The sequence below is a fragment of the Rhizopus delemar genome, genomic scaffold, assembly GCF_000149305.1.
Source record: "Rhizopus delemar RA 99-880 supercont3.12 genomic scaffold, whole genome shotgun sequence".
In the NCBI taxonomy this organism is placed as follows: Eukaryota; Fungi; Mucoromycota; class Mucoromycetes; order Mucorales; family Rhizopodaceae; genus Rhizopus; species Rhizopus delemar.
Genome location: NW_027137838.1, coordinates 308,532 through 331,178, shown reverse-complemented (window position 1 = coordinate 331,178; position 22,647 = coordinate 308,532). Strand labels below are relative to the sequence as shown.

At 36.6% G+C, this 22,647-nt stretch overlaps 10 protein-coding genes across 10 annotated transcripts; 5 read left to right on the top strand and 5 right to left on the bottom strand.

The window, feature by feature from the left end:
• Positions 1–394: 394 nt before the first annotated feature.
• Positions 395–1,452, bottom strand: RO3G_13417 (uncharacterized protein; the record flags this gene model as incomplete). Its single annotated transcript, XM_067668001.1, has 2 exons — positions 395–669; positions 741–1,452. The coding sequence occupies 2 exons, from the start codon at positions 1,450–1,452 to the stop codon at positions 395–397; spliced, it is 987 nt and encodes a 328-aa protein (XP_067524102.1).
• Positions 1,453–2,056: 604 nt separating this feature from the next.
• RO3G_13416 (uncharacterized protein) lies at positions 2,057–2,479 on the bottom strand (the record flags this gene model as incomplete). The annotated part of the gene is made up of 1 exon (XM_067668000.1): positions 2,057–2,479. One exon carries the CDS (start codon positions 2,477–2,479, stop codon positions 2,057–2,059), a length of 423 nt encoding a protein of 140 aa, XP_067524101.1.
• An 845-nt stretch (positions 2,480–3,324) lies between these two features.
• Positions 3,325–5,066, top strand: RO3G_13415 (uncharacterized protein; the record flags this gene model as incomplete). The annotated part of the gene is made up of 2 exons (XM_067667999.1): positions 3,325–4,105; positions 4,225–5,066. The coding sequence occupies 2 exons, from the start codon at positions 3,325–3,327 to the stop codon at positions 5,064–5,066; spliced, it is 1,623 nt and encodes a 540-aa protein (XP_067524100.1).
• Positions 5,067–5,873: 807 nt separating this feature from the next.
• RO3G_13414 (uncharacterized protein) lies at positions 5,874–7,445 on the top strand (the record flags this gene model as incomplete). Its single annotated transcript, XM_067667998.1, has 1 exon — positions 5,874–7,445. The coding sequence occupies one exon, from the start codon at positions 5,874–5,876 to the stop codon at positions 7,443–7,445; it is 1,572 nt and encodes a 523-aa protein (XP_067524099.1).
• A 777-nt stretch (positions 7,446–8,222) lies between these two features.
• On the top strand, positions 8,223–10,535 carry RO3G_13413 (uncharacterized protein; the record flags this gene model as incomplete). The annotated part of the gene is made up of 5 exons (XM_067667997.1): positions 8,223–8,399; positions 8,449–8,576; positions 8,639–9,136; positions 9,193–10,166; positions 10,222–10,535. 5 exons carry the CDS (start codon positions 8,223–8,225, stop codon positions 10,533–10,535), a joined length of 2,091 nt encoding a protein of 696 aa, XP_067524098.1.
• A 304-nt stretch (positions 10,536–10,839) lies between these two features.
• On the top strand, positions 10,840–12,067 carry RO3G_13412 (uncharacterized protein; the record flags this gene model as incomplete). The annotated part of the gene is made up of 2 exons (XM_067667996.1): positions 10,840–11,867; positions 11,917–12,067. The coding sequence occupies 2 exons, from the start codon at positions 10,840–10,842 to the stop codon at positions 12,065–12,067; spliced, it is 1,179 nt and encodes a 392-aa protein (XP_067524097.1).
• A 526-nt stretch (positions 12,068–12,593) lies between these two features.
• On the bottom strand, positions 12,594–12,931 carry RO3G_13411 (uncharacterized protein; the record flags this gene model as incomplete). The annotated part of the gene is made up of 2 exons (XM_067667995.1): positions 12,594–12,830; positions 12,881–12,931. The coding sequence occupies 2 exons, from the start codon at positions 12,929–12,931 to the stop codon at positions 12,594–12,596; spliced, it is 288 nt and encodes a 95-aa protein (XP_067524096.1).
• A 4,987-nt stretch (positions 12,932–17,918) lies between these two features.
• On the bottom strand, positions 17,919–18,162 carry RO3G_13410 (uncharacterized protein; the record flags this gene model as incomplete). The annotated part of the gene is made up of 2 exons (XM_067667994.1): positions 17,919–18,100; positions 18,144–18,162. 2 exons carry the CDS (start codon positions 18,160–18,162, stop codon positions 17,919–17,921), a joined length of 201 nt encoding a protein of 66 aa, XP_067524095.1.
• Positions 18,163–18,703: 541 nt separating this feature from the next.
• Positions 18,704–19,841, top strand: RO3G_13409 (uncharacterized protein; the record flags this gene model as incomplete). Its single annotated transcript, XM_067667993.1, has 5 exons — positions 18,704–18,884; positions 18,946–19,095; positions 19,172–19,309; positions 19,366–19,570; positions 19,622–19,841. 5 exons carry the CDS (start codon positions 18,704–18,706, stop codon positions 19,839–19,841), a joined length of 894 nt encoding a protein of 297 aa, XP_067524094.1.
• A 480-nt stretch (positions 19,842–20,321) lies between these two features.
• RO3G_13408 (uncharacterized protein) lies at positions 20,322–21,818 on the bottom strand (the record flags this gene model as incomplete). Its single annotated transcript, XM_067667992.1, has 3 exons — positions 20,322–20,357; positions 20,401–21,652; positions 21,706–21,818. The coding sequence occupies 3 exons, from the start codon at positions 21,816–21,818 to the stop codon at positions 20,322–20,324; spliced, it is 1,401 nt and encodes a 466-aa protein (XP_067524093.1).
• Positions 21,819–22,647: the final 829 nt, after the last annotated feature.

Below are 22,647 nucleotides of genomic sequence, written 5' to 3'. Positions count from 1 at the left end.
TTTTTTTTGTGTAGTAAGGATGACCAATGCGTTGAGCTAGTAGAACGATCACTACCGGTTATGAAGAGATATAACGTATAGCTAGCAGTATGTAATTAAAAACGTGAAAGTACATATTTCTTATAACGACATGTACGTTTTTGATCTGTGCTCTGGTATCTGATAAAGGTTGGCCCTGAAGTCCGCTATGGCCACATAACTTGAATATATTGTCAGACTCACCTCAGATGGTTATACAAAAAAGACAATAAAATAGCTACGTTATAACAAGGGTTTAATATTAATGTCTAGCCAGGACATAACAGCTTTAATGAAGATAAAAAATAAAAAAATGAGAAGCGAAAAAAAAAAAAGCACTACTTAGAAAAAAAAATAATAGAATAAAAAAAAATGTTTAAACGGAAGACTTTCCAACAAAGGAAAAGGGAAGACGGGGAGAAGTAGCTTTTTCAGCAGTATTGAGTTCGACTGCTTTTCTCTTTCGATCGTCAATTATTCTTGCCAAGTTTTCCATCAACGCCTTTCCCATTAATGTGACCTCCAACAGAGGAAGGAAATCCAATCTAATGTTTTTTGGCTTACCCGGGAAAGGAAGCTTCTTGATGCGGGTGATTCTGGTGACGGTCTTACCAGCAGGAACATTCATTATCAAGAGATCGAGGTTCAGACCTAATAAAGAAAATAAAAATACGTCAATAAAAGAACATGATAAAAATAATCGTATCATGTGTGCTACTTACCCATCATTAAGAAACCAATTGTATACAGTTGGTTGATTTTATGAGGGTTGGCCTCAACAAGAACGCACAGCATATCTCTTATTGTCCTTGGTAACTTTACCATACCATCATCGAGGTATTTATCATCGATTACCAACACATCATGCTTACCGACTTCGGTACACCCAACTTCATCAGTGATTTTTTTAAAGAGGATGTCTACCTTTGCACCTATTGCTTTTCTTTCTCTTCTTTCTCTGAACTCCAGAGATCTACCTTCGTTTTTGCCAAGAGCAGAAGAGACACTCGTACGCTCACCCAGCTTGGCTTTTACCTCGCTTTTTTTGAAAGCTCGATATACAAATGTCCAAAGAGTATGGAGCGAATCACCCTCAAAAAAATCATTTGTATTCAACAGTTCGCCTTCTTCAAATAAACCAGCAGCATTCATAATGGATTCTTTTATCCAGCGCTTCTCAAAAGAATCACTAAACTTCAGCTTTTGATCCGAAGCAAATTCGTAGTAATCTGCAGCTGTTTTTAAGGTGTTGTTGTCATAAAGATTGATACAATTTTGTATCTCGTCTTGTAAATCAGGAAGTTCGACGAAGTTGTAGGTTCTTACTTCATCAGTTTCTTCGGGAGAAAAATAATTGGGCCAGATGGGGTCTGCCAAGTCAACAATATAAGACAGACAGGGATGCTCGAAAGTACTATCGTTAATTGCTTGCATTACGATGTCTTCTATAAATCTTCCACTTTTCAACCTCCATTTCTCCTCAACAAGTAAATTCTCTAAGTAAGTAATTGCGCTTTTTTTATCATCAGCACTGATAGAGTTGTTATGTACTGATTTCGTGCTTTTTGTGCTTGTTGTTGTGCTTGCTGATATAGAAGACCTCTTTTTTTTTAGCCTTCAATTCGTCGTAGATCAAGGTTTGCCAGTTATTAGTGTCACCGGAATCATTTTTTATACGAAAGTTTAACCTTGAAGCCACTTCCTTAAACCGATGCTTCCATGTCCCTTTGAACGCGTTCAGATGCGTGCCACAGTAGCTGTTGATTATTGTCTCCTTTTCCGCGCTCAGGAACAGATCCCAATCTACTTCATTATCTTCATTGACAGTTGCTTGGAGAGCAGTTGTTATGGCTATATAAATTGAAATAAAAAAAAGTTAGTAACAAAACGGCACTGGTCCCCAGCATAAATACCACTATACCACTACTTTATTTAAGGGTGCAGCGCAAATATTTTTTACCACTAAATAGAAAAAAATTTTATAAGTGATAGTTTTTTGGAGCACTCTAACAACAAGTTTTTTACTTTGTGAATAAGATCAAACTGTTTGCTCTTTTGACTTATTTAATTCAGTATAAGAATCAGCCAATCGCATTCGAATTCGGCGATGTAATTTACGGTCAAGATCGTCCAAAGGAACTTCGTACATGAGAATAGTTCCATAGGCTTCTCGCAACCGTTTTTTACACTCTACTATATCGACACACTGCTCATATTGCTCTGTATTATCATTTTCTTCTGTTTCATCTATGTTGCCTTTTGCTGTTTCTTCATTACTAGTAGTGCTTGTTGTATAACATACTATCATCTCGCTTTCATCTGCTTCAAGGTTCAACTGGCTAACATCAGTAACTTTGTTGTCAAATTTCCCGCGGAGATCTGGGAGCATTCCATTTATTGTTTCTGGTTTTACTTTAAGCCATGCATTAGCTAGAAAAAACATAGCCTGAGCTTGATTCATTTTGTAAACATTCGAATTATCCAACTTTTTACTGATATACAGACATAAAGCACGGTCGTACTGCTGGGCTCGGAAGTGTGCCTTAAAGTTGTCAATAATTCCTGTGTATGCAAAATATGAATGAGAAAACTGTAAAACAAAAAGACAGTTAATATAGCATTTTATCAACAAATAATAGGTTACCTGCGTCAAGAGTCTGTAGGTTGCTAGTCGTGTTTGCTAGGAGAAATATCAATTTAATGTTGTTGAGCGGAATTCTTATTTTATGAACGGACGCATTATCCAAAAGAAGAGCAATTTTTTCGATTCTGTCTTACATGGTTCTTTCCGATAAAATATCTCACCAGCCGGTCAACACAGTCACGCAGCGACCACAGGCACTAGCGCCTCCTATCAAATTGAAAAATATGCCCTGGTCCCAAGTAGTGGCTAGGAAGCGAACATCACTTATGAATGCTACTTTCGAATACGACATTCACAACAGTCAACAAGACAAAGTTATTCACTCTAAAGTGTGGAGAGCAGGACGTTCTCCAGGTAGTGTCTTCCTGGACATGACCGATAGATCTGAATCGCCCGTGCAGCTCATGACCCTGATTGCGAAACAATTTCCATCACGAATCGCAGTCGCAACCACTAAAGAAGGCAGTCGAAAGATTGCTGAAATCAACTTTGATCCCTCAGATCCTGCCATTGATCACATTCTTAAAGACGGCATTGCTTTTGAAAATGATGCAGTTAGGCTTTTACTTTGTTGAGCCTTAGATCCAGCTGTACCTTTAGTTCGACTTCGACTATCGAATCTTCCTTTTCTTAAAGAGGACATTCTTAAGGAACATTTGAAAATGAGTTTGGAACCTTATGGCTCCGTTCTTGATTTAGGGATCCTACGAGAATCCCACACTGGTACCTATATGGGTACGGGCTATGCTATACTAAGCGTCCCAAAAAATGATAACAGATTTTTTCCTCTTTCTCACCATCTTCCTTGGTATCAGTCAGAAGATGAAGGCTTTTATGCTGTATGGAGTGACATGCCTACCTATTGTCGCTACTGTCATGCTGAAGGACATGCTATCTCTGATTGTCCAAAGAAACGTTCATCCCGTGTTTGTTGGAACTGTCGCTCTAGTGGCCATATTGCTGCTGAATGCGCAAAAAGCAAGAATAAGCCATTTAAAAAGGCCAGAAAAACTCCTACTGCTCCACAAGACAGAGCAGATCAAGTTGAGGTTCAGTCGAGCCAAGCTTCTAGAGGCATAACTATGCCTAGCACTTCCTCCCAGCCTCTCACTTCGAATATTATGAAACGTAAACGTTCTATTCGGAACGAATCTGGTGATGACCCAAGGATTCATTCCTCTACTTTGCTAACAACTGAGGAGGACTCTATCTTGGTATCCACTCAAGAAGCCCTGAAAGCTATCTTCACAACAACCGCTGAATCACAAGATGATACTCCAATGGAAATTGATGCTAGAAATACCGACAATCCACATGTTGCTACAGACATAGTTATAGTGGATCAAGCCACTAAAAACATTCCTCAGTCTCAACATCAGGCTGCCATGGATAGCCACCATAATAGCGCCCCAGCAGGATATAACTTTCGTCATGACTCTTTAGGTAATCTGGGATCACCAATACCAGCATGCATCCCCAGTGATCAGCAGCACGGCACTACAGTATTCAACATTGATGGTGCTCTAACTCAGTCTAAGCAATAATGAATAATAGATCGAAAGAACTATTATTCAACATTTCTTCATTGAACTGTAACAGTTTGGTGAAGACCCATGATACCCAAAAACAATCCAATTTCATACGTTACTTACGCTCTTTAAACTTCAATATAATGGCCTTTCAAGAAACACACACTAACACAGACCATGTAAACTTCATCAATGCACAATTTCAAGCATCTCAATCTCTATGGACTCGCCATTGTGGCTTGCTTTCCTTTTCTTCCAACTATCAACTGTCAGACAACCTGATTCCGTCAAACTCTCGCATTATTCTTTCCAAAATCAGTCATCCACAGAACTTTTATACTCCTTTCCATGTATTAGTGGTTTATGCTCCAGCTTCTACAGGTAAGGACAGAAGAGAGTTTTTTGATTCTGTGTTAGATGCTCTCACTTCTGTATCTGATATCGACCCAAATCGGATCATTATCCTTGGCGACTTCAATTATTCTTATCATCGTCCTAACTTGTCAACTCAAACATCTCTAAAATGGGTATCATATCTAGAAGAATCCTTTTATAACGTGATGTATAGTGGAGACAATAGTAATATCCCAACTTTCCGTCGTAATGATGAGATCTACTCTACCATCGATTACATTTTCATTAGTAATCAGATGCGCCCAAAGCTTAGAGCTACTGATATACATCGACTACACTCTTCATGGACTGATCATCAATTACTCTCTCTTTCGCTTAACCTAGGTCAAACTCCCACTGGTTTTGGTCTCTGGCGTGCCAACCCCATTTTGGCTCAACAGAAAGAGTACCGCATACAGCTAAAACAACGACTCACGGATATCGTTCCTTCTTTGCCTAGTCAGATGACAGCACAAGAATAATGGGACTACGTCAAATATGAGATACGGCAATTTACTCAACGCTATGCAATTGACTACACCAACTGGCGCAAGAAGTCAATTAAGGCCTTGCAACGCAAGCGCAATGCTTTCCTCCGCAGTCGGCCACCCACAGCTATACGTTTACATTATCTTCCTGTTATGGACCAACAAATTGAATCTCTTCAACAAGAGTTGGTAGATATTGCAGCATTAAAGGCGGGAATACGTTGGAGAGAACATGGAGAGAAATCCGCCGGTTATCTCAAGCGGATACACCAGGTACGAACTGTAGAACAGAGCATAAACTATTTGCAAGACCCTACATCGTGATTGACTGTTTCTTCTCGTACACAACTCATGGAGGTTAGTCAAGCATTCTACAAAGAACTTTATTCAGTGGATCCTGTGGATGAGCATGACATTGATTGCTATGTGCAAGATATGGCAGATCTACCATAATTAAATGAAGATGATCGTCGCTATCTCATCTCACCAATTACGATTGAGGAGATAATTGAACAGTCAAAGAAAGTAATTAGAAGACAAAGTAGTCCTGGTTCGGATGGTTTAGGTTATGTCTTCATGCATCTCATTTATCAGTTCTCACCGTTAAAGGATCTTATTATCAAGGTATACAACACGGCTTTAACTGCTGGTTCCTTTCCATCATCATGGCAAGATTTACGTGTAAGATTACTGCCAAAGAAAGGGGACCTCTCTACCCTCAAAAACTGGCGGCCAATCTCCTTGATCAACTGTGATACAAAGATCTACACGCGCATTATAAACCAACGGATGAGATCCGTTATGGACACAATTATCAATCGTTATCAAACTGGCTTTCTTGGTGATCGCTTTATAGCTGAAAATGGCATGGTTCTCAACATACTCATGGAACAAGCTCATGTTCAAAGACGGCCTGAGATTGGTCTCTTATTAGATCAAGAAAAGGCCTATGATCGTATCCACCCTATGTACTTGCGTCAAGTAATGTTGGCCTTTGGTTTTCCACCATCTTTGGTTCATTCTCTTGAGAATCTTTTCTTTGGAAATGCGGTGAGAATCAATATTAACGGACATTTTACCAACAGAGTTGATCAGCGTCGGGGTCTTCGACAAGGCGATCCATTATCGCCTCTTCTTTTCAACATTGCGCTGGAGCCGTTTCTTCGACATATCCTTCAAGGCTCTTCCTTTCAAGGTTTCCAATTTCAATCTGTGAGCAACTCGGATACAACAACATCCAATATCGTACCATCCCCCTTAAAGATACTTACATATGCAGATTATGTGTGTGTCCTGTTGCAATCTACGGATGATTACTGTCGCCTACGCCACCATTTAGACCGTTATGGGCCTGTATCCAACGCTAAGGTTAATATTCACAAGACAGAAGCATTTTCTTTGGATGGACGCTCCTACCCAGAGTGGGTTACCTTTCTAGCAACACAAGGTATTTCCAAATGGCACGATCATTCGGCACCTAGTCCATTTCGATACCTTGGCTTTCCCATGATTCAGTCTTTTCATCAACGTCGTTATCTAGAACAACAGTTGTTACAGACAGTGAAATCTCAATGTATTATCTACTCTCAACGTAGACTTTCTATCAAAGGACGCGTTACCATCATGAATGCATTAATACTTTCTAAATTGTGGTATGTTCTGCGGATGGTTCATTTACCAACTACTTTCTTTCGACGGCTCAATTCTATGATTTATCAGTTTGTCTGGCATAACTGCAAACCTAAGATCAAATACACACAGTTGTGTTTAGATCCAAAGTTAGGTGGGTTAGGTCTTTTGGATCCACAATTTCAACGACACAACCTACAGTTACGCTGGATTCATCAAGTTCTGGAAGACAACCACCCTCAGTCTTGTAGTCAACCTATGTTGCTAGATCATGTACGTCGTTTCCATTCAGGAAATACTGGAACAAGACTGGCTCTCTTTTTCCCTCTTTTGCGATTACATCCTGCTGCTCACGCTAATAACTTTATGCAAAACATATATGAGTCGGTTGATTCTTTCGGATATGCAGATACACAACAGGCAAAGTGTACCCCTGCCACACTTCTCCGCTTGCCCCTGTCCGCTATATTCGCTATGATTCCTACTGATTATTGGATCACTCGAGCACGACACAAAAAACTCAAGATGTCTCAATTTTTTACGTATGATCACTACTTTGGATGTATACGACCTTTATTGTCGTCTGACCAGCCTTCCTCCCCTCATCTGGTTTCCAAGTTAAGCCGAGATATCCATAATCGTATCATCAAGCTCAATCAGCTTATCTGGCCTCATATACTGAATCAAAATGAGCCATTGGGGGAAGTAGATGATTCAGTATTCATCGATGCCTTCTGTTCGTAGCCCCAATGGATCAGCTACAAACCTAAACCATTTCGGTTGTCTCTAATACAGCGATCTCTACCGTCATCGGCAATATCACCAATACCAACTTCAAAGTGGTCACTTTTTTGGAAAATGCCTGTTTCGCCTGAAAGCCGGTCTTTATGGTATCGTCTATTCCATCGTAAACTCTTTAGTCAGTCACTTCTCTCAAAATTCGATAACGGTTTGACCTCTTCACAATGCAAATTTTGCTCTGCTAATAATGAAGATCTACAACACCTCTTCGTGCGCTGTCTCAGGAAATGGAGAGTATGGACAGATGCCTTCAACTTCTTTAGTCCACACCTCACTTTCACCCAAGATGATGTATGCTCAATCCTCTGGTCTTTTCAGCGGTTTCCTTTTGTTGACAATACTGATATCTGGACTCTCAGCTGCTGCGTGCTCTCTGTTATCTGGCATGCCCATTGGAGATTTACTATTGACGGCTTTCCTTTTATTGATAAACAGTTGGTCACTCGTGCTATGTCGCAGTTTGCCACCCTCAAAAGGGGCAGACTCGACCTTGACTAGCATGCTCCATCGCTTAAACTCTGTTTCTTTTGGTTCACACCGCTCTCAGATGTGTGACTCCTATTATATTATAGTTTGTAAATAAAAATAAACTATTTATTTACAAAAAAAAAAAAGATTATTGTCTTCATAACCTAGCTGAGAAATAAAAATTAGTTTAATCTCCGTTTATAATTGAATAAAAAGAACCCGTCAAATTTTTTTTTCTAGGTTATTCTTTTGATGTTTCTTTTACGTTCAACTGCCCCTTTATTAAAAGTTACTCGTGGCCACATCAAGAGATTGAACCCTTCAGTTCGTCAAACAGCCAGTAGAGGGTCAACTTATGTCACTGGAAAGCTCATCTTATCTAGAGCTTATACTGCTGCTACAACCACTACTAATCATGATGATACAGAGGTTTGTATTATCAAAATAGACAAGAATGACAACTAACCGAGTGACACAGCACAAGGCAACTAAAAATGAGGAAGTTGTAACAGGAGAAGCTCAAATTCATGAATTCAAGACAGAAACAAAGCGTTTATTGGATATTGTTGCCAATTCACTTTATTCAGAAAAGGAAATCTTTGTTCGGTAAAGAAAAGGAAACTCTGTGAACTGCAAATAGAACATACAACTGACATCTTTATAAAAAGTGAACTTATTTCTAATGCAGCTGATGCACTTGAAAAGCTGAGACAAACACAAGCAAGTCAAGCTGATGTTGACAGCGGAAAGCCATTGGAGATCAGAATTGACTTGGACAGAGACAGCAACCAGTTTATCATTCAAGATTTCGGTATCGGTATGACCTTGGAAGAATTGAATGCCAATTTGGGTACTATTGCTAGCTCTGGTTCAAAGAAGTTTATGGAGAAGATGGAACAATCAGAAAAGAATTCAGCCATGATTGGTCAATTTGGTGTTGGCTTTTATTCTACTTTTATGGTTGGCCACAAGATCCGAGTGTATACAAAGTCTGCTTTACCAGGATCCAAGGGATATTGTTGGGAAACAGATGGTCAAGGATCTTATACTGTAGCTGAGGCAGATAATGTCTCTGTTGGTACAAAGATCGTGATTGAACTCCGTGAAGATTCTAAGCATTACTCATCCCAACTGGAAGTGGATTCTATCATCAAAAAATACTCAAAGTACAAAGGCTATAAAGAGACAACTTTTTTAAAAAAAATACTTACAATTTTCATAGCTTTGTTGGATTCCCAATTTACTTGAATGGTAAAGAGGTCAACACGATTGATGCTCTGTGGACAAAGGACCGTAACAGCGTCACGCCTGAACAGCATACACAGTTTTATCGTTTCATTGCCAACGCATGGGATGATCCTCAATACACCTTGCACTTCAAGACTGACTCACCTCTCTCTATCTCTTCTGTCCTTTATGTTCCAGAGAAACACATGGAATTCTTGGGAGAGCAGACTGAGCCTGGTGTCTCTCTTTACTCTCGCAAGGTTCTCATTCAACCCAAGTCAGCCGGTCTACTTCCAAAATACTTGCGTTTCATCAAGGGTGTCGTTGATTCAGAAGATATTCCACTAAATGTCTCTCGTGAACTTTTGCAAGACAACATCTTGTCTCGTTTGCGTATCGTCATGACTTCACGTATTCTCAAATGGCTTGATGGTGAGGCCAAGAAGGACCCCAAGAAATACGACAGCTTCTTTTTGGATTATGGTCAGTTCATCAAGGAAGGTGCTTGTACAGACGCGATGCATAAGCGTGAGATTGCCAAGTTGCTTCGATTCGAAAGCTCTCAAACCAAGGATGGCAACATGATCAGTTTGGAAGAGTATGCCAAGCGTGCTCAAAAGGAACAAAAACGAATCTATTATCTCTTGACACCCAGACGTAGATATGCTGAAGAAAGCCCTTATACAGAGATGTTTAAGAAGAAGGGTGTTGAGTTGCTTTATCTTTATGATACAGTAGATGAATTTGTAGTGAACCATCTCAAGGAATTCCAAGGTTATGACCTTATCTCGGCTGATTCTCCTGAGGCTGCATCGGATCCTTTGCTACAACAGACTAGAGACAGCGATGCCAAGGCACTGTCAGATCAGGATGCAAAAGATCTTGCTCAGTGGATAGAAAAGACGTTGGGTGATGAAGTTGTAAAAGGTGTTGATGTCTCTAGACGACTCAACACTTTCCCTGCCATCGGTAACGTTAATGATCCCTTATTTTACTTTTCTGTATTAATTGGTATTATTCACAGTACTCGAACATGAAAGTCCTGCTATGAGAAAAATGATGCAAATGATGCAAGGTTCAGCAAAGATGGAAGAGCTTCCACCTACACCTACTGTATTAGAAATCAACCCTGACCATCCTGTCATGAAGGGATTATTCAACATGCGCCAACAAAATCCTGATTTAGCTAAATTAGTAACAGAGCAAGTCTATGATAATGCATTATGTGCTGCTGGTGTATTGGATGATCCAAGATCAATGATTACAAGATTAAACAAATTATTAGAAATTACAGTAAACACCTCAGTAATTGAACAAGATAAAAAAGTAAAAGCTTAGATTTGAATTTAATTTTCGTGTAAAGAAATTATTCCTTTTTTGGTCAATGAATACATTGTCCAGTGAAAAACAAAATAAAAAGATTGTGTTTGCACTTGAACACAATGAAAATAAAAAAAAGAACGTGTCTCCTTATTCATGAATTCCGCTCTATTTATGTTATTCTCCCTTCTTTAGTACCAACTTTTCTTTTGTGAGTGCACGTTACACATAAACACAATTATTGTACCTTTTTTAATAAAACGTTTCTATTTTTTATATTATTTCCTTTTTTTCAATACAAATGCTTGAAAACAACGTTTTTATGAATCGTCAAAGTATTCGACAAGCCAATAGCAGACTTCATGCATTTGGTATTGAAGCATCCTTAGAAAAAGATCTCTTTCAAAAAATACAAGACGAAAAAGTACAAATAGACATTGCCATTCCACCCAGCTACTTTAACTCCACTAATCCCTACCTTAAAATGCCCGGTACACAACGTCGACTAAAGAATAAAACCTTTGGGTTCAAGGACCCTTTTGCGACTGCACCGATGGAAGCATGGCAGGAGACTAAAGACTACAACTTGCGAGTGAATGGACTACCGACATTAGAAGAAATGATGCAACTCAATACCTACAGTCCACTCACCCAGTCTCACTTTGCCGCCTTTCTCAAAAGTCGACAAGCACATCAAAACTTGAGGTTTCTGATGGAACTCGATACACACGAAAAGCTCTGGCGAGCTTATTTATCAAGCATCGATCGACAAAACCGACAACGACTCTCTCGGTTTTTGGAATCTGCGGCAGAAAAGGAAGAGATGCAGGATGTTTTGGAGACAGGCTATCGCGAGATGTCTGATACAAAAGATTTATTGAGTCCTCATGCTGATGTGGGAATCACGATGCCCACCGAGGACACCAAGTCACTGAATCGAAACGATCTTGTGAAACATGCGAATGAGATCTATCACACGTTTTCCGGTACGATTCATTTACCACAGGATCATCAAAAGGCATTAGAGCAACTCGTCTTGTACGGTGGACGACCGGAGCCAGTGGTGTTTGAGTCTGCCAGGACACATGTATTTGAGATTTTAAATCTATTTTATTATCCGTTGTTTGTAGACAAAGTCTTGAACAAGAATATTTCACTGGGCACATCACGACTTTGTTTAGTCTTGGGCGTGATTATGTTGACAGTTGGTTTTTCACTGGAATTGTCGCTTGTCTTTTTAGATTCTTCGTCGTCAAGATGGTTTGCTTTGATACCCTTCTTTTTTGGTTGGTCAACACTGCTGACAAGTTTTACTGAATTTGCTTGGTGGTTTGGTATTACGAGTGTTAGGTAATAATAATAATGAACGATAGATTATGTATTGATCGACTGTGAATAGTGAAATGCAGTTTATGACTTATTCTGAAATTCAAGATGTGATTGTAAAACGAACACATCGTAAAAGAGGATGGCTCTGGTTAGCTTTTATTATTTTATTATCCATACTCAATACAATCATTTTTGTATTTATTCCTTCATATCGATTATAAATTATGACTACAACTACAACTTACAATAATCTCTTAATAAAAACACACGTTCATCTAAAGCATGTTGATGTATACCCGTGGTGACAATCAAAAAAAAAAAAAGTATTTTAAAAGTACATTGTTGTTTTATTTAAATAATAATAGAATTCCTTTCATACGTTTTATCGCTTACCTTCAATGATCCATAAAATACAATAATACCAGTGATTGTAAATAGATACAATCTATCCTTTTCCACTAAATCTAGACATACACTGACAATTGATAATAATAATACATACCCCAAATATTACAAACAAATAGATTGAAATACTATTAACAGAATCACTTCTCTAACAACATCCACCCTTTCTCTTTTTTTCTTTCTTCTCTTATTTAAATAAAAGAAAAGCGAAAAAAAAAAACGACTTGAAAAACAATTTTTTTATATCAAACTTTTGTATGTAGTGTGTGTGTGTGTTTGTGCTTGAAGGATTAAAGGGTATATAAATATAAATAGTATTTTTTTTTCTTTTTTCTAGTGTCGTCATGATGTTAAGCTGTACTTTGGTATACTTGACGGACTCATATAAAATGGATTGCTTATATTTGATTTGCCTGTAGTAACAATTGATGTACGTCGTTCATGATTAAAAGAGGATAAGAAGGGTTCTAACAGTGGAGAAGCGGGTGGAGAGCAAAAACCGGTAGAATGGGTAGTATTAGGCTTGGCGATTGTTATTGTGTTATTATCCTTCAGACGACAAAGCTCTGAGCAATACAACTAGTATATCATTTAATTTTATTGATCTTTCTTTGTTATTGTTTACTTACATTATCTTCAATACAGTGACGATCACAAATAATACACCAAGAAAGATCCATTTATAAAAATATGATGAGTTACAATAGAAAAGAAGAAGAAGAAAACAATGAAATAGACAAGTTTCTATTTATATTAAAAAAAAAAATTTGGGTGATTCATAAATTGATCTCCAACTCACCCCTTTTTTGCTGATAGTGATTGAATGAAAATTAAGTTTAACCAATCAATTTTCACACGCATTCAACATCTCCTTTTCTTTAAAAAAGAACCGTGCGCACCTTCTTTCTAAAATCCATTTATTATTTTCATTCCTCACAACTTTTTATAAAATAAGAATGGCTTTTATCTCTAAACCTTTCATCTCACTTTACCATCTTTTTTTTATTTTCTTTTACCAATGATAAGATGACCAACATGAATGCATACGATTAAAACGGAACTTTAAACATCTTGTTACTCACCTTATTTCGTAAGATCTCTTTTTTTCTGACCAATGAAATGCATAGATTATGTCTCAAGTCATAAATCCTTGTGTCATGGATCATCCGATGCTACGGAAACAAGTTTCCATGACAACCTTACCTACAAAAAAAAAAGGGGGGGGGGAAGAGGGGGCTATGATAACAAAGCATCAATGATATCTACATAATCATTGTTAAATAGGATGATACAAAGATAAGCTTACCCGCTTTGATCCATTATTTTATTATGGTTCTTAGATAATCTTATTTCCTTTTATGTATTCTTTTCTTTGTTCTGGGCATTCTAGTCATCGCAGACATATGACCTTTGCTGGCTCCTTTATTGGCTGTTGAAATAGTACAAGGATTTTTTTTGTGAAATATTAAAAATACACAGACACTTTGAGAAAGCTGATTCATATCGACTATAGGCTTTTGTGCGTGAACAATGTGTAGTGACAGAAGCATAAAATATCGCTAAACATTTTATTAGTTGGTGTTTTCTAGAAAATTAAAAGGCAGGTAGGGATTAGCTTTTCCTGCCTTCTCAAAACAATTCCTTTTTTTTTTGCACAACGTACACTAGTATTAGATAAATGATTATGTATTTTTTTTATGAGGATGTCCAAGGTAAAACAGTAGCTGAGGGAGAGACTCAGAGGCAATGGACGCTGTTCCTTTCCATCTCGAGGTATTCATTCATTTAATACGATCTCAAGAATTGCAATCAGATGAGAGAAAAAGGATGAAAGTAACACTAGTCGAGTTCACAAAAGAGGCTATCAAAAGACTTGAAAGCGAAAAGATAGAAAATAACAAAAGTAAATATAATGTGTATACATTTGACTGTAAGGTTTTATTTTCATATTACAAAACGTTAAAACTCTAAAAGACCACAGAATCAGCCAAAATTGCTGACATAGCGGAACGAATGGATCAAAAAAGGACTAAAAGATTTGAGAAAAGTCTGGAATGAAAAATAGACAAACGTTGATGTGAGAGAGAGAGAGAGAGAGAGAGAAAAGCCTTGAATAAACAACAAAGGGAACATGTAGTTAATCATTTTGTTGGTCAGCCTCAGATATGAATAAGCAATATAGTTGATAGTTTGAAAACTGCTTTTGAGGATTTCAGAAAAGTAACTAGTGTTCGCAAATATACAACGTCGGAATGTCATCTATCGTTTAAAAGAGGCACATTTTGACTATTAGCTGGAAATAATGAAAGTAGATTGAATAGATGGTTTGAATGAGTGAAGAAATGAACTATGACGGACGTGAATTATCTGACTAACTCTAAGTTCATCGACAAAACAGAATCCAGTATAAATCGATGGATTCTGTCTTTCATGGCCTACTCAAATTATGGCAGCTGTTGTCACCACTCTTGCAAGGAAAGGTATCTTGCATACTATTCTCAGCAGTAGGCGCAATGTAGATTGAGTTAAAAATGCCTGTTGTTCCCAAATAAGAAAGGCTAAAGGAGGTTATAGAAAGCAATCGTCAGATTCTAAAGAACAGACTGCCAAAGGAACAAACATGGGTCATTATTTAAAATTTATTTCGACACATTTGGATAAAATGGACCAAAATCTATTGATGAAAGAGTTTTATATTAACCTTAACAATGCTTTCTATTCATACAACAAAAGTAATTGACGAAACAAGCGTTGACAGAGGCTACAAAAGTACCCATCTTCTCCTGAACTTAATCCGATTAAACAGTTGGATCTGTAGTTGAAAGCAAGGCAAAGCGTAACGAATTCATTAAGTACCAAGATTTGAAAGAGTGAATAACAAAAGTTTGTGACCATGTGTCAATACGTCATTTTATGGGACTCATGCAGCATTCTGTTGATTCATTTGATGAATGCTTCAACAGAAAAGCCGTTTAATAGATTGGTTGTTGAGGCAAAATCTTTTATGTATTCCATCAGCTATTCAATCGACACTTTACCCTACGGCCGCTGTAATTATTTTTTTATATTGTTAAATCATTTCAAAAATTGCATTTCATAGCATAGTTTTTTAAAAACAGTGACAATAACAAACATTACGTTCAACATCTACTCCTGATCATCATCCAAGTGTCAAAGAATTAATAGTCTACGTTTGAAATTTGTTGTCGACAGCCCAAGTACGTGACCTAAAAAAATATAAAGACTGATTTGAGACGGAAATTTGGAGTAGAGTGCCTGTACCTTTTTTGAAATTAGGTGAGCGAAAAGCTCTTTGCGTTCTTAGAAAATTAAAGCTGACATAAATGATAGTATTTCTGAATGACTATGGTATGTTTACTAAGATATTTACACATGTAATGATATAATTAAAAGTATTCAATACAATGAACATCATTTCAATTTCCTCTCTAAAGCAGCAAGAATCATGAAGCACCTTTATATTTGTCATTTTGAGTTAGACGCATGTACACTAAATGTTCTTTAGCATATAGCTTTGAATAGCAAGTGAATTTTATATAACAGTTAAGCATATATAGCTTACTGAGTTAGTTTATCAACAATTGATATTTCCCACTTCCCACTTTTCCTTGTTTGTAGTTTTTTTTAACGACCATTTAGGTCAATAATGAAGCAAGATATAAATCACTTCTAACGTACGATAATTAAAAACAATATAGATCTTAAAAAAGGCTAGAAATATAAAAAAAATTTATTCTTTGAATCATATTGTATATAAAACCTTTACAGAAAACAAATAAAGAACTCTATGCTAATGATCATGTAGATGAAGGTAGACAATACAGCATCCTTAGGAATACAATTTGGGTGTTACTCTCAAATACAAACAATCACCAAAAGCTGTGAAAGATAAAATCATTGATAAATTGATCATTTTTCTAGTTCATTGTTGGCTTTGAATGAAACTAATCAAAATACACTTTTTCTTTATCATTAAGAAAGATGTTGTATGTTTGTCAACAAATTATTATTTTATACGTTTTTGTTAAAATAAAAAGTTATCAACCAAGCATAAGGCTTGTTTGAAAAGTGAAAGGAGGCAAGTTACAATCCAAAGGTAAGAAAGTTTAAAATATGAAGTATGCTGTCTAAAAGGAGATTGGATTGAAAAATGTTGTCAGTGAATTTGAATAGGTTAAAATGGTACGTTATATTTCTAATAGCGTTCTTAGCGATAGTGAAAAAGAAATCAATCTTTAAGTATTAACCGTCGAACTGAATTATATTAACCTTTGGTTATGAATTGATTTATATCGAATAGCAAACCAAGTTACTTTGATTTTAAGATGAGGCGATTGTTAGTAAACTCCTATTTTTCTCTTTTTTTTTTCCTATTTTTTTTAATGTTTGGATCGTGTGCTTTTGCTTAAATTGTGCTTATCCTTTATTTACATTCATACATCATAGTTATTTTCTATCAGCCTCAAAAGAGTAACACAAAAAATCAAATTTTTTATGCAAGTCTCTTATAGATAAAATAATTAGCGTCTAATGGTTTTCCCCTTCTCAAAATTCATTGTTAATTTACCTTTTTTTTATATGTTTTATTTTTTACATAAAAAATATCATTAAAAAAGAATACTACTTTACTTTTGGCTTTATTATTTATTTGTCTGAATTGGTATTCCATGATGGTTACACACGGAAGCTGACTCCTCTCTTTTTTTTTCCCCTTTTTTTTAATGAATCCTATTTCTTTCACCTAAAGCATATTGTATAAGATTTATGACATTAAGGTAAGAAAAGATACAAGATCAAATTCAAGTCTTGTTTTGGTTTTTATATACTTGAAAATGAATAAAAAAATATATAAATAGTTGGTGTTTCATATGAACATCATGCAGATAAAGAAAAGAGTTGTACAAACAAGCCAAAAAAAAATGTAATGCCTTTCAATATAACTTGAGGTTCGTTATAAAGAGAAAAAGATTCTATTCCTTCAAATATAGATTATGTCTTATGTCCCTTTATTGTCTTTTTTATAATAAATTAATAAAGAGGGTAATGATTCTAAAGAAAGAGAAATGGTTTACTTTTTTTTCCTTTTGTTTATCAGTCAGTTTAGAACGGTATTTTCTCCTTTTTACCGTTCCTTTATAGTTGAAAAAGAAAGAATTCTTGGAAAATAAACAAAAAATGGCCCGACCCCTCAAGCAAAGCTATTTAAAGAGCTTTTTTCCTTACTTTTTTTTCCTTTCTTTATCAAATCAAATACTCTTCTCTCTAAAACTAATGGCTTGAATCCTCTTCTCTATAAACGGTGATGGTCTGAATGTTCTATCCTCAATCACTCTTTTGCTTTTGATGCTTCCATAATCTATCTTGCTACATTGCTCTTATGAAATCAAATGGTTACAAGTAAAATGGTTTAAAAAAGATAACAATGACTAGACACTGAACTGACTAAATACATTTAGTTGCCGATGCTACAAAACAAAGATCTTTTTTATCTCTCTGGTGCGCTTGTTTTCTATACAATCACTGACTCTCTTTGTAAGATATGTGCTGCATGTGTTTTGTCTTGCCCCTTCTCCAAATATATCTTTATACATCAAGAGCTCTTGGCCTGATAGTCTGGTACCTTGAAGCATTAGGTGGGTAAACAATTCAAGTAGCAAACAGTTTGCAGCATTCACGCTGTAGCTTAAGGCTGACCGAGTTGTTGCTTCTTGGCTTAGTGGACCCATTAGACCCGAAACAGGCTATATGGGATAACATTCCGTACCATTCCAGGTGGGCAAACTCGCCGCGTAACTTGAGCAGGGGAAGCGATATGAGATTGGGGCGTCCTAGAGACACTAAAAAAAAGCATTTTGCTTTACATATTCTTACTGGTTGGTCTATTTGACATCTTCAAAATAATCACTTTGGTTAATCACTAAAACTACTTTTAAATAATAATCATTTTAAACATACCAACCTACTTATAACTCCCATAAATACAAATAAAACGTAAATCTACAAGCGCACCTAAAAAACCTTGTGATCCTTTATCCAGTTTCATCTATGTCTCTTTCTCCACTTCTCTTTTTCTTTACCCAATAGAAGCGTGTTTTCTCTCTTGTAAAAAAAAAAGAGAGAGATCAATTTAACACCTCTTTAGATTAATAGCTCGTAAAGCATAAATTAAGAATACAGCTGCATCCTTTATACCTAACAACAGCCAGTTATTTTTTTTCAAATAAAGCTAGCAATCGTCCATAAGAATGATCTATTCATTACACATAAAACCTTAACATGCTCAACTCCATACATTCAAGCTATCATCTATTAACCAATTTTCAACTTTCATTGGATAAGTCGTATCGGTAACTTAAAATCATTACCGCTGTCAAAAAAAAAAAAAAGAGGGAAGAAAAGCAAGGAACTGATTTTCTTAATAACACCTTGACATGTCACGCTTAGCATTCTTTTCCGGTAGTCGTTTATTCACAAGAAATACAACAACTCAGACAACTATCAAAAGAGCTCTTTTCTCGACCAGTATTTCTCAGTTGAGTCAACAAACAACTGAAAAGAAAATTACTCATTTTGGTTTCCGGGATGTTGCAGAAGAAGAAAAAGAATCTCTTGGTAAAAACACCTTGATCTCTTAATTATATATACAGTTGTAATGAATACAGGTTGAAAATAGTACACAAGGTGTTTGCCAATGTTGCAGGCAAATATGATGTGATGAACGACGCAATGAGCTTAGGTATTCATCGCATTTGGAAAGATGAATTCATCAACTCTATGGCACCTGGTCCAGGCACAAAATTATTAGACGTCGCTGGTGGGACTGGTAAATAGAGAGAGAGAGAGAAAGAGAAGGGTAGTCAGACCATTTTTGTTCTTACATTATTCTTTTTTTTGTATAGGTGATATTGCTCTTCGATTTTTAAATTATTGTAAAAATGTACATAGAGACAACACAGCATCTGTTACTCTAGTTGATATCAATCCTCATATGCTTGGAGAAGGTGAAAAGAGATTCAAGACAACACCTTATGCTCACAGTAAATATTTTTGCGTAGCTTTTTTGTTTTGTAAAATCTAATTTTATGTCTGATAGCCAACCAAGCAAGTTTTTTGGTACAAAATGCAGAAAATCTGGCAGATATTCCTGATGAATCTGTTGATGTCTATACAATTGCCTTTGGTATTCGTAATTGTACCCATGTGGATAAGGTCGTCAAGGAAGCATACAGAGTATTAAAGAAAGGAGGTCGTTTCATGTGTCTTGAATTTAGCAAAGTAGATAACCCATTGATTGGAAAGTAAATATTGAATATCATCAAAATTAAATTCCTTTGATTCACTGTTTATAGAGTTTACGATATTTATTCCTTTGATATCATCCCTGCTTTAGGTCAAGTCATCGCTGGTGATCGTGATTCATATCAGTACCTTGTAGAAAGTATTCGCAAGTTTCCTCCTCAAGAAGAATTTGCACAAATTGTTCGTGACGCTGGATTCAAGACAATAGGCAAAGGTTATGAAGACCTTACATTTGGTGTAGCTGCTATTCACAGCGGCTATAAGATTTAAAAGGATGATAGGAGGTTTATTATATAGTGTATTATTAAACAGTATGTAAAGTCACTTTGATAAATGTGATATCTTCATTCCATATGTATTTTTTCACATTCGAAATTAGTTTGTTATCAACATAGACCGTGGGTATCACACTTTCACTTGAGTCGAGTCTGATGTATATTTTGTTTTCCTTGATTTTCGTATATCGCTTCTTTAATGTAATGTGTATCACGTCCTTTTTGTTTGATAATAATGCATCAATCTCTGTTCCTGGAACAATATGTCCTGTGGATCCTATATACACATCTTGCTTGTCATCGGACACTTTCATAAAGGCTCTTGTTTCGTGAGGCTTTAAAAAGATGGTCGACTGTGACTTGAGCCAATCGACTTTGCTCTGTACCAAGACATTACTGTGTTCAAAGTAATAAATGTATTTTCCATCGTCATCCAAGGGCAATTGCGTCGTCACTGGAAGCGGCGATAAGTTGGTCAAGAAGAGATATTTGCGTCGATTGCATGTATATTCTACTTTATAAGCCTCAATTCCAATACTTTGCATGTCTTTTACTTGTGCCTCAGGCTTTGGAAAGATGGATCCATAAAGTCTATGCTCAGACTCGTTGTAAAGATTAACATTATCGGACATGAGTGTCAATTGACCCAAGATGATGTTCACTATTAACAGTGTATGCTTCTCCTCCACACTAAGCTTGTTATTATCAGATCTTATAAAGAATACATCAGGATCACCACCAAGCATTCTTGAGCCAATAGGCCAACGATTGAGTGTGGATGTAAGCGCATTCAGGGTCGATACACGTTCACGTACGTTGGCTAACTTGAGCACAGTATGATCCCACCAGGGAGATGCATCACTACTCATTCGATTATATTCAAATTTACCCCAAGTCGAAGGAAGAGGCACACCAGAGCCCAAAATTAGGGCGCGTTTGCGTGTCAGTTTGACGATCAAATCGGTTGCGTCCCACATGATTTCTCCTCGAGATTTTCCTAGTCGAGGTACCATAGCAGCAGCAAATAAAAAGTCAAGCTTGAGTAATTTGAATCCCCAGGTATCTAAGACTTCGTCAAACACTCGTTCAAGATAGGCTTGTGCTTCTGGATTATAGATATCCAATGCATAAAATCCTCCCCAGTTGGGACCAGCCACGAGTAATTGGTTACTGTTTGGATACTTTAGAAGCCAGTCTGGATGTTCCTCAACTATTGTGCTATTGAATCCTACCGCATAGGGCGCAATCCAGATCCCAGGCATCTTGCCTTGCTGTATGATATCATCTGCAAGCGCCTTCATACCTCTTGGAAACTTGTTTTTGTCAACATCCAGCCAATCCCCAATCTGTACTTGATATCCATCATCAATCTGAAACACGTCAATTGGATATGGATGCTGCTCAAAGGCCTTCAGACTAGCCAGCACATCTGCTTCAGTCACTCGTTCATAAAAATTATACCAAGATGACCAACCGGTCAGATGATCTGGGTTTCGAAATGCATGCTGTGAGTCATAATATGTTGCGTATCGGGACCAAATTTCTGTGAGGTCTGATGTTTCTTTGCCTTGAAAGACAGAAAACTTTAATCTAAGCTCTTGCCCTTTTTTGAGGGATTTGCCTACAATATCCTTGTAAAAGCTAAATGTGTGATCGTTGAAATTGGCCTTGTAGTAAGAATAGCCAGAGTGTTCAGAAACTGAGCCTATAAATACGATGTTGCCAGATGGAATATGCCGCAGATAGGTGTAACCGGTTGCATGTAAATGACCTTGTTTCCCAGAGTAATTGAAAAAATCATAGTCCCTGATAAGTTTATATAGAGTTAGTACAGTTTACAAAACATTGGATTTATCTACCCTTGAAGATTAAATTTTGTTATCCAAGAAACAGCTTTTGGAATAGCAGCTAGTCTGTTATGTTTGCCCATTTCTTTGGTTGTACTCCAACACTGAAATCCCTCACCCAACATGACTTGATCTTCTAGATTAACTTTCACTTCAAACTCTAGTGACTGAAGTAAAAGCTCTTCCTGAGCTGTAGCAACATATTCCAATTCAAAATGGTCATGTTCTTTTATGGTGTGTGTTACTCGTTGTAGACTAAGCGCTCCTGCGGAAGCTTCGGTTACAAGAGGAATCGTAAAACTAAAATGTTTATTGTTGACTATGTATTTTAACTGAGCGGTTGAAGGGGCTGTAAGAATCGATTCATAAACGTTCATCGTGATAACTGGATTTAAAATATACAATAGTAAACCAAGGATCCAGATTATCATCACAAAAAGGGAAAGAGAAAAAAAAGGAGAATAAATATGAAAAGAACATTTTTTTTTTTGTAGGAATATTTTAGTTTATTAAATAAATTAAAACATACAGAAAGTCACACGTTATAATGAGAGGTATGCTTTTATTGCTGACGGTAGAACCTAATTTTTTCAAAAACGGAAGTAAATGAAAAGAACAAAGGGCATTAACTCCTTCTTTTAGGGGTGACTGAGATTAAATTGATAACTTATAATGTAATGATGATAGTAGCCATTTAATTAAGAATGCATACACGTACGTACACGACTAAATCATTTCATAATTACCTACACATATCAACCCCTCTTTCTGTTCTCTTCTGTCTATAAATGATTGCAGTACTTTTTATAATTGTGATCACTCTTGTAAATCTAAAATGGGCTTATGAACTTGTTTATAGAATCGGACTCTAAAAACTATGCAGATTACGGTTTTTAGGCAGTAATGCAGTTCACGCAAATAAATCACTTACACAAAAAGTTGCCATGTCTATTT